The following is a 19,002-nucleotide window of genomic DNA, read 5'->3' on the forward strand; positions in this document are numbered from 1 at the left end:
GGTAAGTGTTCTGATTCCTATTCAAGAACCCGGAGGAACAAAGCCTTCAAAAATAGATTTGGACAGAAATAGAATCACAAGAGGAAAAAAAATACATATATTTAATGTCACATATGTTCGTATTCTGCACGAGGAAACAAATAACAAGACTAAGAACATATTTTCGTGGTACCACTGAGTGAGTGGGAGTCAGTATTCAGACTGAACAAATGGTAATAAGAGAAATGTTTCAAAATGGAGGCTGCATGCTGCTTTCTTTGATCCATAATGCACTGTACCCTGTGAAGCCTTAATCTGCGGTATTGTGCAATAAATTGCTGGGGTGCAGCATGGGGCTCCTGACCAAAATGTAAGCATAACTACATTTTTGCAGATTGATACTCATGGGCTGAATGGGAAATTTACATTGTATATATTTTTTATGAGCTTAAAAAAAGGTAAAAATCAAGAAGCAATGACATACTATTCAAATCAGTTCAAGATCTCGTGTCTGGATTTGGTAAAATGGTTCATTTTAATTCTGAACTCCAGGATAAGCTAATTACAAGGGGTTTGTGTACTCTTAGTGTACTTTGTGCATTTATTCCAGATCTGTAAATGAATCCAGCATTAGACTTTACCTCTTTGCAGGAGGTTTCTGTAATAAAGACCAGTCACTGCTGCTCCCTGTCCTTATGCAGGGTGACTAGTTTTGTCTCCACCCCATCCTGTAGTTTTCTGCAGGATGCCTGTAGTGGGTGGGCCCACTGGCTTCCACCCACAGCTCTGTGCTCTGCATGGCTATGTGAAGCATATTGATGAGGTCACTGCCAATTTTACAGGGTAATAACTGGGTTTGTGTGAGTGCTGTGCTAATCCTGTAGCAAAACTAAATTCATATCTCCTCAAATGTGCATGGCGTCCCTTGTATGTAATGGTGACGTGTTTAATACTTATTTTACCCACTGTATATACAGTTTTAGGTAGGTGTGAAGAAATTCTGTAAAGTAAGAATGCTTTCAAAAATATATATTTTATTTCTATCAATTCACAAAATTCAAAGTGTGCAAACAGAAGAAAAATCTAAATCAAATCAATATTTGGTGTGACTACCCTTTGGTTTCAAACCATCATCAGTTATTCTAGGTACACCCAGCACTTATGCACACAGTTTTTGAAAGAACTCGGCAAGTAGATTTTTCCAAACATCTTAGAGAACTAACCACAGATCTTCTGTGGATGTAGGCTGCCTTAAATCCTTCTGTTTCTTCATGTGATCACAGACAGATGACAGACAGACTCAATGATGTTGAGATCAGGGCTCTGTGGGGGCCAAACCATCACTTCCGGGACTCCTGGTTCTTCTTTATCCTGAAGCTAGTTGTTAATGACAATGGCTGTACAGTTGCAAGAAAAAGTATGTGAACCCCTTGGGATTACGTGGATTTTTGCATGAATAGGGCATAAAATGTGCTCTGAAGGTCATCTAAGTCACAACAATAGAAGAACACAGTCTGCTGAACATAATACTACGCAAACATTAGATGTTGCCATGGTTTATTTGCACATAACTTGTAAACATTCGCAGTGCAGGGAGGAAAAAGTATGTGAACCTTTGGACTTAATAACTGGTTGACCCTCCTTTGGCAGCAATAACCTCAACCAAACGTTTCCTGTAGTTGCAGATCAGACCTGCACAACGATCTGGAGTAATTTTGGACCACTTCTCTTTACAAAACTGTTTTAGTGTAGCAATATTCTTGGGATGTCTGGTGTGAATCGCTTTCTTAAGGTCATGCCACAGCATTTCAATCGGGTTGAGGTCAGGACTCTGACTGGGCCACTCCAGAAGGCGTATTCTGTGCTGTTGCAGCCATTATTTTGTTGAATTACTTGTATGCTTTGGGTCATTGTCCTGTTGCATCACCCATCCTCTGCGGAGCTTCAGTTGGTGGACAGATGGTCGTACGTTTTCCTGTAAAATGTCTCGATAAACTCTGGAATTCATTTTCCCATCAATGACAACAATCCGTCCAGGCCCTGAGGCAGCAAAGCACCCCCAAACCATGATGCTCCCTCCGCCATGTTTTACAGTGGGGATGAGGTTTTGATGTTGGTGTGCTGTGCCTTTTTTTCTCCACACATAGTGTTGTGCGTTCTTCCCAAACAACTCAATCTTGGTTTCATCTGTCCACAGTATATTTTGCCAGTAGTGCTGTGGAACATCCAGGTGCTCTTTTGCAAACTTCAAACGTGCTGCAATATTCTTTTTGGACAGCAATGGCTTCCTCTGTGGTGTCCTCCCATGTACTCCATTCTTGTTTAATGTTTTCTTTATTGTAGATGTGTCAACAAAAATGTTAGCATGTGCCAGAGATTTCTGTAGGTCTTTAGCTGACACTCTGGGATTCTTCTTTACCTCATGCAGCATTCTGCGCTGTGCTCTTGCAGTCATTTTTACAGGACGACCACGCCTAGGGAAAGTAGCAACAGTGCTAAACTTTCTCCATTTGTAGACAGTCTGTCTTACCGTGGACACATGAACATCAAGGCTTTTGGAGATACTTTTGTAACCCTTTCCAGCTTCATGCAAGTCAACAATTCTTGATCGTAGGTCTTCTGAGAGCTCTTTTCTGTGAGGCATGGTTCACATCAGACAGTGCTTCTTGAAACCAGTAAACCCAAAACAGGTGTGTGTTTTTTAAGGGCAGGACAGCTGTCAGCAACACATCCAATATCATCACACTGATTGGAGTCAAGGTTGGCTCACTCCTGGCTCCAATTAGCTCTGGGAGAATTCATTAAGCTAGTGCCTCACATACTTTTTCCTCCCTGCACTGTGAATGTTTACATGTTATGTGCAATTAAACCATGGCAACATCTAATGTTTGTGTAGTATTATGTTCAGCAGACTGTGTTCTTCTATTGTTGTGACTTAGGTGACGTTCAGAGCACATTTTATGCCCAATTCATGCAAAACTTCACGTAATCCCAAGGGGTTCACATACTTTTTCTTGCAACTGTATGTTTGGGGTCATTGTCCTGCTGCAGAATAAATTTGGGGCCAATCACACACCTCCATGATGGTATGACAAGATGGAAAAGTATCTCTCTGTATTTCTCAGCATTAAGGACACCACTGATCCTGACCAAATATCCAACTCTTTTTGCAGAAATGCAGCCTCAAACTTTGCAAGGAACCTCCACCACTCTTCATTGTTGCCTGCAGGCACTCATTATTATAACACTCTCCATCGCTTTGGCGAACAAACTGCCTCCTGCTACAGCCAAATATTTCAACTTTTGACTCATCAGTCAATAGCACCTGTTGACATTTTTCTGCACCCCACCTGGAATTTTGGAATATTGAAGCATTTTGCAAGGGAAGAACCTCCCAATCCTGATTGCAGGGACTTTGGTCCTGAAGGGGTTAACCTGGATGCATCAGAGTTAAAAAAGGTAGAGGAAACAATAAGTAACTGTCTGTGAGAAAGAGGAGGAGCAGGACACACCTGGGTGAGCAAGATGGACTAGCTTGGGACAGATACTGTTGCTGAACTGTGAAAGCCTCCTTTTTGGAATCCCTGAAGCTGGGAAACCCCAAACCCCTGTGTGGGTAGTTTTTCATTTGTACCAGAGATATGGACAATTTTGTGTTCTCTTGCTGAAGGAATCTGTTTTGTTTTCTGGACTGTTTGCAAGTGCGAAGTCATGCACATTTGAGGGTTTAAAAATGTAATTTTGATACAGGATTAGTGCAGCTCTCAAATGACATAGTGCCATTTATCATATATCAGGATATTGTGCAGGAGGATTTTGCAGATTAAAGATTTATTGCCTGAGCACAGATCTATGCGTTGTTTCAATAACTGGGTTTGCAAAGGCATTTGGCCCATGCAAAATGAAGCTATAGTCTTTGTGTCTATTAAAGAATATACTGTATTTAAATGCTATGACCTCCTATGCTAGGGAAGTGTTTCACACTAATTGCAACTCTATAGTAAAAAGGACCAGCTGGCATTCCCCTTGGATAGCTTAACATTCCTATCAAAGTCACATTTTTCAACAGTAATTGCTTTGGGGAAGAGAGGTCCTTGCTGCCAGGTCCCTATCACTAATATTGACCATCTGGTCCATCCACAGGGATACCAATTTATTCATTTATTTATTATGTTTATATTACACCGGTATTATAGACATTGTTTAACCACTTGACCTCCGGAGGATTTTACCCCCTTCATGACCAGGCCATTTGTTTGCTCTTCAGCAATGAACTACTTTAACTGGCAATTGCACGGTCATGCAACACAATACGCAAATTAAATATATAATGCTTTTTACACAAACAGAGCTTTCTTTTGGCGGCATTTGATCACCACTGGACTTTTACATTTTTTTGTGTATAAATGGGAAAAAAATAAAAATGCTGACAAAAAAACAATATTTTGTAGTTTCTGTTATAAAACATATCCAATAAAATCACATTTCTTCATAAATGTAAGTCAAATTATATTCTGCTACATGTCTTTGGTTCAGAAAATCCCAATAAGTATATATTAATTGGTTTAGATGAAAGTTATAACATCTACAAACTATGGTATATATATATCTGAAAACTGATCAATACTGATGGCCTATCTCATTTCTTGAGGCCCTTAAAGTGGCAGGAAAGTACAAATACCCCCTTTTTGGAAAGTAGACAGTCCAAGGCATTTTTATTAATCCAACCAACTTTTATTGTCAAGATAATAAAGGAAATGAAACAGTATTTACAGAATCCACAAGGACATTACTGCAACAGCAGGATTACACATAAATAGAACATGGATACACAGATCCCGTAATAAACAGAATAAAAGAAATGGTAATCAAACAAAACAGAGACCACAAGGATCCAAAACTTTCTTGACAATATCTTGCTTTTTCCTATTTACATCCCAACCAGATGTAAACAGAAATGGGGAAAAGGAACAAAGGCCAAAACATGTGTTCAAACAATAAAAAAAAACCACATCAACAACAACCTCTAGTTCACCCGAGATGTCTCATCAAAAAGAATGGAAGATGCAAATGAACTCCCCCAGGGGTAGAGTGGAGCCATACACCTGCAGAAGTCGGTCCACTATCAATTGAGGAGGGGCGAGCCCAGGTGTATGCAGTCAACCCTGCCATACCTGCTGGCACTTACGATAAGAATTGCGATGTCGGTACATGAGTTTCTCCCGTGGGAGTAAAGAATTAACATAATCTATCCATTGCTTACTAGTCGGAGGAGCCGACGATAACCAGTACCTTGCTATCAACTTCCTAGCCAGATATAAAAGTTTAGATACCATAATATACCTTCCTGGATGGAACAGTTCTTGGTCCAGTGCCCCCAACAGACAATACAAGGGATCCTGGGGAACAGTATATTGCGATACTAGAGAAATAGGTTGGAGAACCTCACTTCAATATCTATGTAACTTGGGGCAACGCCAAAGCATATGAATTAAATCAGCTTGGACAATCAGCTGAATCCCGCCTGCCCCACTGATACAGTTGCACAGGGGTCCTATACGCCCGATGGAGAATAAACAATTGAGACAATTTATGAGAGGGAGAAAGAGAAATTCCCAGAGCAGTTTCCAGGGCAGAATCCCAGACATCTCCAGCAAACTCTCCAATATCCCGGGACCACTGCGCCCTGCTCCGGAGACTAGCTTGATCCTGTACTGTAGACAATAGCTGAGAGTATACCCGAGAAATCATGCCCTTCTTATGGGTTGACATCAGTGAAGACTGAGCCTGTATCGCATGGCGTAGCTAAAGATAACAATAAAAATGCTTATGTGTAAATGTAAATTCCATTTGCAGTTGAGAAAAGGACTTTAGGATTGCCCCCAAATACAGCTGATATACAAATTTCAGGCCTTGATCCCGCCAGTCGTGAAAAACCTCCAGTTTAGCCAGTTCTACATATTGCAGATTATTCCACAAGGGAGTACAGGAAAGAAAGCCAGTAATATGAAAGGACGCTCTTACCGTACTCCAGACGCACCTCAAGAGGTTCACAGTTGGAGCCATGGATAGGACCGGTAGAGCCATCTCAAGATGAGAAAGAGCTGAAATGGTGGGATAAGGAATTGAAATCAAGCTAATAATGGGATCAGTATTATCAGGCGGATCCCAGCCAATCAGTTGCTGCAATTGGACTGCCAGAAAATAAAATCTAAAAACAAACAAAACCGGCGCTCAAATCTTCATGCAGACTAAACGGTATTCTGAATGCCAAATGGTGAGGTGCAGCCCTTCTAACATCGGGAAATCTGGGTATTGGTGAACAAAACCAGACAAGGGCGCACTCTCATCGTGCATTACCGTGATACACCACGTATTTATTAGGAAAACAAATAGATATATACTTATAAACCCAAAAGAGAATAAAAACCGAACAGGTAGTCTACGATGACAGACCAATGCAATAATGCGCCCTGCATAGGGATAAGCTGACGCGTTTGGGAGACGAACCCCCTTCTTCAGAGCTAAAGTGTATACCTGCTGATCCGACATATATATACCAAATTGTGCTAGTGAGGTCAGAAAGAACCACGCCCCAGCACACAGGAAGGCCCAATCACAAAAGGGCCAATCAAATCCACCTCCAGCAAAAAAAAAAGGAAAAACACATCACTAAATAAGTATATGGAGGTTAAGAGAGCCCCTCGGGGTATGAGGATTACTAACAGCTGTGATTTTTTGGAAGCAGATCTTAAAGAAGATTGGTATAACCTGTCCAGGGAATGTAGCAAAGGATGGTTGGTAATAGTGATCAAACAACGAGAGAGGAATTTGGAGAATATCCGGATTCAGCTCTCACAAATTCAGAACGATTAAGACGCGTTTACCCATGTAGCTTCCTTTACGGAATGGGATAACAATATTAATGATCAAACAGTCTCGTTTAAGGCCAATCTTATTAGCAATAAGGCCCATAAATTTGAAAGAGACAGGGAAGATTTTGCAGCTGGGAGAGAACATAATTGGAAACGCAAAAGATTTCCACCCACTTCTAATGGTGGGAGGATGACAGTCCAATCAAGTTCCACCACCCAGTAGGATGAACCACAATAGGGGTAACAAATTTGTGGACGCTGCCACTTGCCACAGGCCCACTGAAATAGATGAGGCCAAGGCTCCCAACCCCCCTCTCCCCTCAGGCCATTCAGGGCCAAATAGGCATAGAGGAAACTTTTATAATAATAATACAAACCATAATGATGGGAAGGGCAAACATAGGAGTCAATATAACAACCATCGATTTAATAAGGTTTTTCAATATCCTAAAGGTGCGCATTATTCTGATTCTTTTCCGTGTGATGATACAGGCAATAGACAGGACACTTCCTTGTTCACACAGGTGCATCACTCTAGGTCATCTGCCCTACCAGCTAGCTTTCCCAGTGAGCACAATACATCTGTGCAGGGCGCAGCTAGGAGACACATCACGTCACCCAAAACACTTCAGGCACAAGAGGAACAAGGTCCTACACCCTCCACCTCATTAGCTCCTTGGAATACTACACACTCTTTTTTAGAGAGAGGACCCCTTTCAGGGGACCAACACAGACAAAAAAGATCTGGAGAACCCGTAGAGGAGGGAGAGGTGGGGTCAAGTCCAAAAGGGGAAAGCAATAGCACTGGAATATAGCACTATCAAAATATACAATTTGTCTAAAGCTACTTTCAGTGCGTCCGAATATAGTCTACTACAGAAGGGTCTGAATTTTGCACCCCCCCAATTTGCCCAATCTTTTTGAACTCTTTATCAATCTTAATACATTTACACGGAGTCTCACTCTCCAGAGGTATTTTTCTATGAAAAATGAGAGTACAGAGATAGCCACTTGTTTTGTCCAAATACGACTCCTAAACTGTGTCTGTGTGATGAAACCATTTCTTAGGAATCCATATGGGAGAATCATGAAAAATATAAAGAAGTTGCGGGGGCCCAAATCAGTTTAATTAAATTGACCCTGCCCACCACCGACAGAGGGAGTTTGCACCAACTGTTACACTTCAATTTCTGCTGATGGAGTAGAGGTAAAAGGTTAAGAGAAATATACTGCTTAGGATAAGGAGAGACTACCAGCTCCAAATACTTAAATGTAGACATTACTTTGATGTGTTGTGCACAGGCCGGGAGGGGGAGTTCTACAGGATCCATGGGCATCAACACCGATTTATGCCAATTAATTTTAAAGCTGGAAAATCCACCAAAGCGTTCAATAAGGGACATAACAGCATCTAAGGATGTGGAAGTATCACCCAAAAATAACAGTGTATCATCTGTATAAAGGAATACACCCCTTGTAAAACCGACGATGTCCGGAGATTGTCGCACCAAAACCGCTAAAGGTTCTAACGTCAAAGCGAACAAATTGGGTGAGAGGGGACAACCCTGCCTCGTTTCCCTCTACAGCCTGAATGAATCTGACAAATCCCCGTTAACCCCGTTAACTTTCAGTGCGTACGAATATAGTCTACTACAGAAGGGTCTGAATTTTGCACCCCCCAATTTGCCCAATCTTTTTGAACTCTTTATCGATCTTAATACATTTACACGGAGTCTCACTCTCCAGAGGTATTTTTCTATGAAAAATTAGAGTACAGAGATAGCCACTTGTTTTGTCCAAATACTACTCCTAAACTGGGTCTGTGTGATGAAACCATTTCTTAGGAATCCATATGGGAGAATCATGAAAAATATAAAGAAGTTGCGGGGGCCCAAATCAGTTTAATTAAATTGACCCTGCCCACCACCGACAGAGGGAGTTTGCACCAACTGTTACACTTCAATTTCTGCTGATGGAGTAGAGGTAAAAGGTTAAGAGAAATATACTGCTTAGGATAAGGAGAGACTACCACCTCCAAATACTTAAATGTAGACATTACTTTGATGTGTTGTGCACAGGCCGGGAGGGGGAGTTCTACAGGATCCATGGGCATCAACACCGATTTATGCCAATTAATTTTAAAGCTGGAAAATCCACCAAAGCGTTCAATAAGGGACATAACAGCATCTAAGGATGTGGAAGTATCACCCAAAAATAACAGTGTATCATCTGTATAAAGGAATACACCCCTTGTAAAACCGACGATGTCCGGAGATTGTCGCACCAAAACCGCTAAAGGTTCTAACGTCAAAGCGAACAAATTGGGTGAGAGGGGACAACCCTGCCTCGTTTCCCTCTGCAGCCTGAATGAATCTGACAAATCCCCGTTAACCCAGATTCGGGCACTAGGGGCCTTATAGAGAAGGCGCACCCAACTAATGAACTTGGGACCAAAGCCGAATCTAGACAATACTTCCCATAGATAAGGCCATTCCACATTATCAAATGCCTTGGCCGCATCCAAAGACAAAATTGCCCTCCCCCCAGGATTGTCCACCAGAATTAGCAAATTCAAAAAAAGTCATACGAATATTATTAGCCGTCGCTCTAGAAGGAATAAACCCCAACTGATCTTTATGTACGATATTACCAATAATCCACGCCAGTCTAGTAGCTAGAAACTGGGCCAACAATTTAGCATCCGTATTCAGAAGGGAAATAGGTCGGTAGGAGTCAGATTTTAATTGATCTTTTCCAGGCTTCAATAATACTATAATAACAGCTTACTTCATGGAGGGGGGCAAACCATTTCCATCCATGGCATTATTCAGGGCATTGAGTAATGCTGGGAGGAGTTGCGCGCCGTATCTATTATAGATTTCGAATGGCAATCCATCTGAACTCGGAGATCTATTACTGGGGGTGCCTGCCAAAGTTTCAGATAACTCCTCAACATTAATTGTCATCTCCAGTTCTTTCTGGTCAGTCTCCAATAAAACAGGAAAAGAGCAGGTGTCTAGAAACTGCAAAAGCTGAGAATGGGTAGTTAATAGTTTTTTAGAAGCATACAGATCATCATAAAAGTGATGAAAAACTCTCAGGATTTTTGCATGACTCGTGCAGATCACTCCATCAGCATCCTCAATCTTGTCTAAACATCGCCACAGCAGCAAGAAGGTGCCCCATATTTTTCCCTTCCTCAAAATATTTTTGTTACAAAAAATATTGCTTCTTATCTGCCACTTCAGTAAGTACTGATTCGTAAAGGGCTTGAGCATCTTTCCAGGAGGTTCGGTTACAGGGGCTTGGATCATCTGAACCTCCCACTGTTGAACATCTAAGCGTACCTTTTCCTCCCACTCCCTGGATCTACGCTTAACTGCTGAAATCTCCCAGATAATCAAGCCATGCAGAAAGGCCTTCATCGCATCCCAAACCATTCCTAGCAGGGACAAGCCTTCGTTCCGCTGCGAAAGTCTGGCAACTCCCCCGAAATCAACTCGGACTCTGGAAACAGTGTCAACCAAAATGGGTTCACCTTCCACAGCGGACGAGAGCAGGTATAGCACACCTGTAGCTTGACCAGGATAGTCATATTCCCAAGGCCCAATTCTATGCGTGAAAGTCCATCATGAGTGGCAGAAAAACATGAATAACATTTTGCTGTCGGATACTTCATCCGCCACACATCCTGAAGGCCCAGTTCCACCAATAAATTAGCAAATGGGGTAGGCTGAGAGGATAATTGTCTGCCCCTACCGCCGAAAGGCAATCTATCCAAGCTAGGGAGTAAGCAATTGTTATAATCACCCAACGCCAATAGGGGAGCATCAGGATGATTGGCCATAAATTGAGCTAGGCGTTTAATGATCTCTGAAGAGTAGGGTGGAGGGATATATACTGCAGCCACTATGCAGCAAAACCAACGTACACAGTAGGAAATATACCTGCCCTCTGCATCAATCCACTCCTGCACACGAACACATTGAATAGAGTTAGAGATGAGGATACACACCTCTAGAAAACGTAGAGTGGAAAGAATGATATTGTATGGAAAATAAACAAGAGGGTACCGACAGTGTGTGTGCACTCTGCTGGATGACATACATATATGTGATCCAGCCTGTCCATGCCGCCCTGCCGCAGTAAATATACTGTGGTCATGTGGCAGCCAATTAACGGAGTACATGTTCACTATTTAAAGTATTCCCTGACAAGAGATGCTGAGATGTCTAATGTCCCTAAAATAATCATAACAAGTACACATACACACATGCTGATAGCAGGGCTGGATCTAGCCTTTCTGATCTGGGGGTGCAGTATAAAAGGTCAGGGAGCATACTGTCAACATTGTGACAAAGATCCTGACAGGTAGTGCAGAGGTGATACAGGAGTGAACAGGAACTGCTAGTATGTATTACGCTGTCATTAGATTAGGATGATTACACAGAAGCTGTGTCTCTTTATATCAGTTGTCCTATCAAAGTCCCCCTTTACATCAGGGTCCCCATCAGAGTGCACCCTTGCATCAGATGTCCCCATCAGAGTGCCCCCTTACATCAAGTGTCCCCATCAGAGCCTCCCTACATCAACTGTCCCTATAAATTTCCCCCATCAGAGTCCTCCTTACATCAGTTGTCCCCATCAGAGTGCCCCCTTACATCCGGTGTCCCCATCAGAGTGCCCCCTTACATCAACTGTCCCCATCAGAGACCCATCAGAACCTCCTTACATCAACTGTTCCCATACATTTCCCCCATTAGAGTCCTCCTTACATCATTTGTCCCCATCAGAGTGCCCCATGCATCAACTGCCCCTGTCACAATGTCCCCATACATCAACTGTTCATATCAGAGGGCCTCTTACATCAACTGTCCCCATCAGAGTCCCCCTTTCATTAACTGTCCCTATCAGCGTGCTCCTTACATCAGCTTTCCCATTCAGAGTGTCCTTTACATCAACAGTCCCCATCACATGGCCTCATGGATCAGCAGATGCACTCTTAGAGACCTGGGGGGGTCACAACTAAAATCTAGGTGGGCATAGCTCACTCCAGCACCCCTCTAGATCCGGGCCTGGAAGATAACATTCATGATGGTAACTAAATCAAGCACTCTAGTGCTGCAAGTGTGCTTGGCATGAAACTATTATGCTATTCATCTGTGGTGGCTTTCTTTATGACTCTTGGAATGGTAAGACGGGAAGTGTCCAAATCCATAAGAGCTAACATTGCTTCCAACCCTGGTGTGATTTGGGAAACTAGCTAACTATGTAACTGTATTATCAATCAGAGTTCCAGTCATTATACCAGGGGAGCAATATAAATCCGCAGTGCAGTACTGCCCATATTGCAACAAACAATGAATTAAAGCTCCTGCAGTGGTCACATTTATGCAGGTTTACAGTAAGAATGTCCATTTCTGCAGGAAATACCTTTCATGATAATCCATTGCTACTGTTCATACAGTATTTTATGGCGATGCATTGTTACAATTTTTCTTTTGCCTTTTACTACTGATTACAGGCAATATGTTACAGAAACTTAGGTAGACTATCAAATGCAGTTATTGTATTACTCCTCTCTATATCGGTCTATCCATCACCCTCTATCTCCTCAGGTCACTTGCAAGGATGTAAATGGTGTTAGTGTGACTTTATAAATAGCATATAATTATTGTGTAGGATCAGACAGAAATTATTTAATAGAGGTTAAAAACTTTCACGCCACAATTTACTTTATTGAATGTAATTGCTTTTGAATAAAATGTAGGACAAAATTGCTTCCTCTTAGCACTTTTTGATAAAGCGATACAATTAATGCAATCTTCCAAATGTCACTAATTTTAGGATGTGCATTTACCTATTCAATGGGTGACTCACATATTGTTACAATGCAGGCAGACACCAGTATCAAACAAGTTACAAGACTTCACTCAGAAAATGAACAACTCTATTTGATCATTAACTGCTTCGTGTTTCCCCACAGCAGATCTGAGTCATTAAAAAGACTTATGGTAGGTAATGGCATTTGCAAGAATCCATATGAAGTTCTCCTTAACCTCCAATCAGTGGGCTGAACTGCTGACTATAGCTGGCCATAAATGGACAGAATTTTGAATAAAAATTCTCAGGAAAAGTCTTAGGAAAATTCATAGAATTTTCTCAGAAAAATTGAAAGATTTTGTTTATTTTTAACATTTGATTTTGGAATGATTGGACTTTACCAAACCTAAACCACATGCTGTCAGGGGCATATGTACAGGGGTCCTAATTGCAACTCGACCCCATGCTCCAGGAGGCCAGTGCAGCTCCCCTGTATACCTTAACAGAAGAGGCATCGAGGGTGGCTTATATGTTTTGTATGGAGTTGGGCTTTAGGAAGGCCAATAGATGAGATTTTTGTTACTGATTTGTAAATACATGTTGAAAATGATGCTATTTTGACTAGCATCTGCAAGAATAAGTGTTTCTAAAAGCAAAACCTTCAGTTTTTAAACATTTTGGGCAGAGAGGTTAGAACCTTTGTCAAGATTTTATTTCCATCTGTTTCCCCACTACAGAAGCTCTTACTATTTAAAAGATTCTGAGTAGCCACCCAGTAAGTCAGGGGGAAACGTCCAATAGAGACCCCTGTTTAAGGAAGGATTAACATTACTTTGGAGAGATTTCTTCTCTAAAAGGATCTTAACCAGGGGTATCCAACTCACAGCCCAAGAGTTTAGCATGCGACTTGGGCAGTCTGCATGTCCTTAAAGAACACTCACAAACATATGTAAAAACCACAAATTTTACAAACTGTCCTTGAATTTCATGATGGATGGCAACCATGGTATGTGCTGTGTGGGGAGGTAGAGTTTATGGACTGGGGTCTTTTTGGGGCATGCCACTAAAATCTGGGGGGGCCAGCCCACTCCACCCCACTCCACCCCACTCCAGCACCCTCTTAGATACAGCCATGCGGCTGTATGTTGCCCTTATTTTACTTTTTTAACAAAACTATTAGAAAAAAATATCTATCTATCTATCTATAGCAGTGATCTGCCCAACTTTTTCTACCCATCAGGTATCCTAACTGTAAGTGTATTTTTTGTGTGACCCAAGACAATTCTTCTTTCAATGTGGCCCAGGAAGCTCAAAAGGTTGGATACCCTGATCTAAACCCTTTATCCAAAACGAAAACATTTTTTTCAGCTATAGATTTACTATAATATTAAAAAATGGTCTTGTGCACGTAGTCTTATTCACCTGGCCAGGTCCTTACAAAGAGTAATATCACCAGAAAATACAGTAAAAGCTTTCTATTATCACATATAGGTCACCTGCATCACTACAACTGACAGCGATAGAAAGTTGCAAAGACAGAAACTGAGTTCTCAAAGTAAATGCCAACACCTTCCTGCACAAAAATCTTTAAAGCTCTAAGCCTAACAAAAGCTCTCCCTATACTGTTGTGAGCAATGTTAATATAGGAAAACATAAAACCCAGCAGCAATAGGATGTCATCCAACATACCTTGTGGGGGGCTAATCTGAATTTTCTAATTAACTGCAAATGAATTTCTGCTCTGCAGGTAACAAAATTAATTTGGATTGTGGCTAAAGCCAAATTTAGGAATAAAATAAATGAAAAGTATGGGGGAAGAAATGTAGGAGTGTTCATCAACAGATAAGCTTACACTGGTAGCGCAGGAAGTCACATTATAAAGGCTACCAATATAATGTGGCTTTTCACTAGTACGTCCAGCAGGCTTATCAATAGGGGTTTGTTTAGTGGGAAGCAATAAATAATTAAATTGATCGCTGGCCTTCTTAAGTGCAGTAGAACCATCTGTATTTACCAGCTGCCAGGTGGAGTTAATCTGTGAAAAAAGTGTGATAAAATGGAACTCCCAAGAGGTAAGCCTACTTTCCTATTCATGTACAATGTGCTTACCAGCTGTGATTGGTAGCACTGTTGGTTTTATATTTAAGGACTCATTATTTCTATTGTGCAATAAAAATCCATTGGATTCAGGAGACATGGGTATTGAAAATAAATTATTAAACAAGGGGAAAAACACAGCCAAATTTTCTTCCAATGTCTATGTTAATCTGTTTCATATAATGTACCTTCTCTGTTTCTTTATTAAAGTGTATGTCAAGCCAAAAACTTTTTTTCCAGTTTTGGATAGTGCACGCATGAATTAGAACTCTAGCTAAGTTTTTACAGATATTTGGACCTCCTTTACAGATATTTACCCTCACTTCCTGTCTTGGTAATAACAGTTTCAAGGACACCCACACAGAAATAAAAATCTGTCAGGGTTGCAAGCCTTTCTATATTCTACTAAGGAAAAGCATTTTTATCTTTATTTGTGTCGCTGCTGGGGAGTTCCCTCACTTCTGGTCTTATAAAACAATATCAGCTAGATAGCAGAAAGTAAGGGTAAATCTTTTTAATGGAAACCTGGATAGCAGTAAACACCTGATAGGGATTGTAATCCTTTGCCTTTCTAGCCAAAACTAAGAAAAAAGTGCTAGATGGACATTTTATAAGCAGAGGTAGGCAATCCTGAAGAGGTGGAGATCTACCTTGACAACATAGAAGAGATCAAAGATCACAAGATGCAGCAAACATTTATTAAAAATAAATAAATAAATTATGTTTTGTCTCTGATACCAGGATTTTTTTTTTTACAATTTTATTTAACGTAAAGTCTAACCCTAATTTACTAAGGTCTAGAGCAACTGCATTTGCAAAGTGCACCGTCTATTTGCGTTTAGTAAATCAACTCCAATGTATTGTTTCCACAATTCCCACATGAAGAAACATTTAAACACACTAATCGACTTAAAGCCCAATCAGGGCATAAAAAAAAATCCCACACTGCACGGGTTAACTGATCATTTTGTCCAGGAGAGAGGAGAAAGCTGTATGCTCACCCAATCCTCTGCTCCAACAACGCTCCTCCACAATCCAGCGGTGGACTGCTTCTGCTCTCCTCATGTCCAAAGCAGGTCTATGGGCACTATGATGGCAGGAACAGTCCATGACACAAGACCGCGAGACAGCGCGCGCAGGGGTGGGGGTGTTCAGCAACAGGGACTGGTCTTGTGTGGGGAGAATCAGAGGATTAGGATTCCCACTGAATGTTTTTTTTTGCCTGGAGTTAGGCTTTAAGACCATATACACGCATAAAGGAGCTAAACACAAACTAAACAGTATTTACGAAGTTTACAATTTTATTATCCCATTTTAAGGGGGAGAGTACTCTTTTACAGTGTCCTGTAAAATTCAACAGTGCCGGTCTATATTATAGTCATATAAAATTAAAATGGAATAAAGAAAAAGGCAGTTCAAAGTACAAAAGATGGTTGCCATCCCATATAATAAACATGGACAAGGAATGTAAATATTGCACACTCAAATGGAATGATGTATGCAGGTATACTTATTGCAACCCAGAGGTCCATGCAAACTCAAGAGAGAGCAGAATTCCAGTGAGGGCACAAGCCCAAACCTGACTAGTTTCGCTGGTTCTCCACCAAAGGACACTGTGCAGACTACTGATAGCCCATAAGATGGAGTTAATTCAAGTTTATTTTTTATCATACAGTAATGAGTCCATTACCTGAGTTCAGTAAATACGGTAAGTGGGGACGTACTTTGGCAGATGCTAGGATTCTGAGCGGTTGCACCTAAGTAGTTATATGGCATGTACATTCACAGTCACACCTGATATGCCACATATGCTATATGATTGACCATTTATATTGTGTGTGGTGATAGACATCTACAGTGCTGCACATTGGGGGGTCACAAGAAAACCACTGGAGACATACTGTACATTAGCAGATATCTGAATACAGAGCTGTTGCATTTGATCGGCACTTATCTGTGCACTTGGAAAATTACTTGGTATGTCTGCCAAGTCCCAGTAATTGGATTACTTTTACAGGAGTCCAGTGGCTACTGTTTGATCAATATACTCCTTGTTAGGAGATGTGCCCATAAGCATAGGATACTTTATGAAATTACAGCAAATTTACAAATGTTTACCCCGAGACTTTTAGAATCTATATGACAACTGGTGATCCTGTTTGTATTGCATATGACACCTGAGATAGCTTTGTGAGTGTTTAAGAGAGTAGGACACGGGAAGTATTTTAATTGTCTTTTACATGGTTTTTGTATTATGTGTGAATAACACATTTTGTATAGTATGCAAAAAGCAGTTTCATATATATTTTTATATATTTTTGTTATACTTCTGTGGTGACGTATGCTAAATAGTGAGCTGTTCTGCCCATAATTTATAGGATTCTTAATTTTGGTTTATACTTTTGAGTACCAGAGAAATCCACTACTAGCCTCACTTAATATTTATGGCCAAGAGACAGTTGTTCCTTGTTTAGCATCTCAATGCTGCATATGCCAGAGGAACAAACATACTGAGAACAAAAATTAGCCCTGTTCTTTTTTTCATGGAACTATTCCAATTTCTTGTTTGTGATCAACATCCCATGGAGATTCACTGACACAACACACCTCCATGAAGAAGCCAGAGTTGGCAATTAGGGCCTGAATTCTATGACACGACTTCTAGCAACTTGATCCCTTGCTAGTTACTGAGTGTCAAACACAATCCTAGAACTTCTCATGTTTAGGACTTCAAGGAGAGAACTTAAAGTGATGCTGCTTAACAACAAATATAGGGATTATCATAATTTAGGTAATTTTTTTCTATTCTATATTTGTATGTCCTGCCATGGGGTGACAATGTTTATTCAACGTACTGCATCTATGAATAAGCAGTGTTGTTACCCTAGTACAGGTTTAAAACTACAAAACCCTTCCATCATTTCAATGTTATATTTACCAGCCCAAAAGAAGCATTAAAATATGTTAATTGCTAGGGTATATATACACTTTAGTGGAGCAAATAGCCCTACATGTATTCTAGGTTAACTATAATTCACAGGTGAATCTTGAAGCAGAACTGTACCATATCCATACATTTAGAAAAACAACTGTTTTAAATATATATATATATATACATCCAAAAATATACAAGCTTAAAAGGTACCATGCTGTGAGCGCTCTTTTCTCCATACATTGCTATCTACATGTACTCCATCTCCTCAGAGACCAGTTTCACCCACTGATAAAACAAAATCCCACACATGACTACCCAGTTCAATGAAGAACATTCACCTTCTGGCTTGTGCTGATGTCTGAATGGCAAAGCAACTGCAAGTTGCATGACCATCAAACAGAGACCTAACAACATAACTATCATGCAAGATACAATAAGCCTTTACCCAAGGAAAGAAAAGAGTTGAACTGTGGTATTATTGAGCTCATATCAAACTGCTATGTCAATGAAAATATACTTTGGAAACTAATGATCCACTCTAAGTGGCTCACTTATTTTATCATTTATTCCCAACAGTAGATGAGCATTTCCAAATTATTTGTATTGCTGACTCTGCATTCAAAACCATTAATTTATAGCACAAATTCAGCAAAATACATAGAGCCATCTCCACCTGAATAATGCTATTTTATGCTTGAAAGATCTCAGCACTGCCAGATATCAACCATGGTTTCTATGGAGGAGAGATGGAAGCAGAAACATAAAAGAACAAAAAACAAATGTATGAAAACATTGCAACTTACCACTAGATTTCCTATTACCATGACTAGCATGAAGACAAGGATGCACAAGGGTTGACCACTAACTTCCATGCAATCCCACATGGTCTCAATCCATTCTCCACACAAAACCCGGAACACAATAAGAAATGAGTGGAAGAAATCACTCATGTGCCATCGAGGTAACTTGCAATCATCATTAATCTTGCAGACACAGTCCAAGTAGTTCCGTCCAAAAAGCTGCACTCCCACAACAGCAAAAATAAAGACGATGATTGCTAAAACAAGGGTAAGGTTCCCAAGAGCCCCAACAGAATTGCCAATAATTTTGATGAGGGTGTTTAATGTTGGCCATGACTTTGCCAGTTTGAAAACACGGAGCTATAATAAAGACAAAAATTAATTGCATAGTTTTAGTACACATGTGTGTAAACTGCTAAGACATGTCATAATTATCCTGGTTTGACTTTGATTTTAAAAATTTTAAGAAATAGCTCAAGGTTTATATGCACAA

General features: G+C 40.6%; 1 protein-coding gene across 8 annotated transcripts in view; it reads right to left on the reverse strand.

Moving 5' to 3' along the window:
* The window catches only part of LOC149465907 (sodium channel protein type 5 subunit alpha-like), a 518,022-nt gene that overhangs the window by 158,182 nt on the left and 340,838 nt on the right, over positions 1-19,002 (reverse strand). For all 8 annotated transcript variants that reach the window (XM_089673130.1, XM_089673129.1, XM_089673128.1 and 5 more), the window contains one exon: positions 18,513-18,869. In XM_089673130.1, the coding sequence (XP_089529256.1) occupies positions 18,513-18,869 (357 nt within the window). The remainder of the gene's footprint in view (positions 1-18,512; positions 18,870-19,002) is intronic.

Source organism: Staurois parvus, unplaced genomic scaffold (assembly GCF_062004578.1).
Source record: "Staurois parvus isolate SC_StPar_1 unplaced genomic scaffold, SC_StPar_1.0 ptg000136l, whole genome shotgun sequence".
NCBI lineage: Eukaryota > Metazoa > Chordata > Amphibia > Anura > Ranidae > Staurois > Staurois parvus.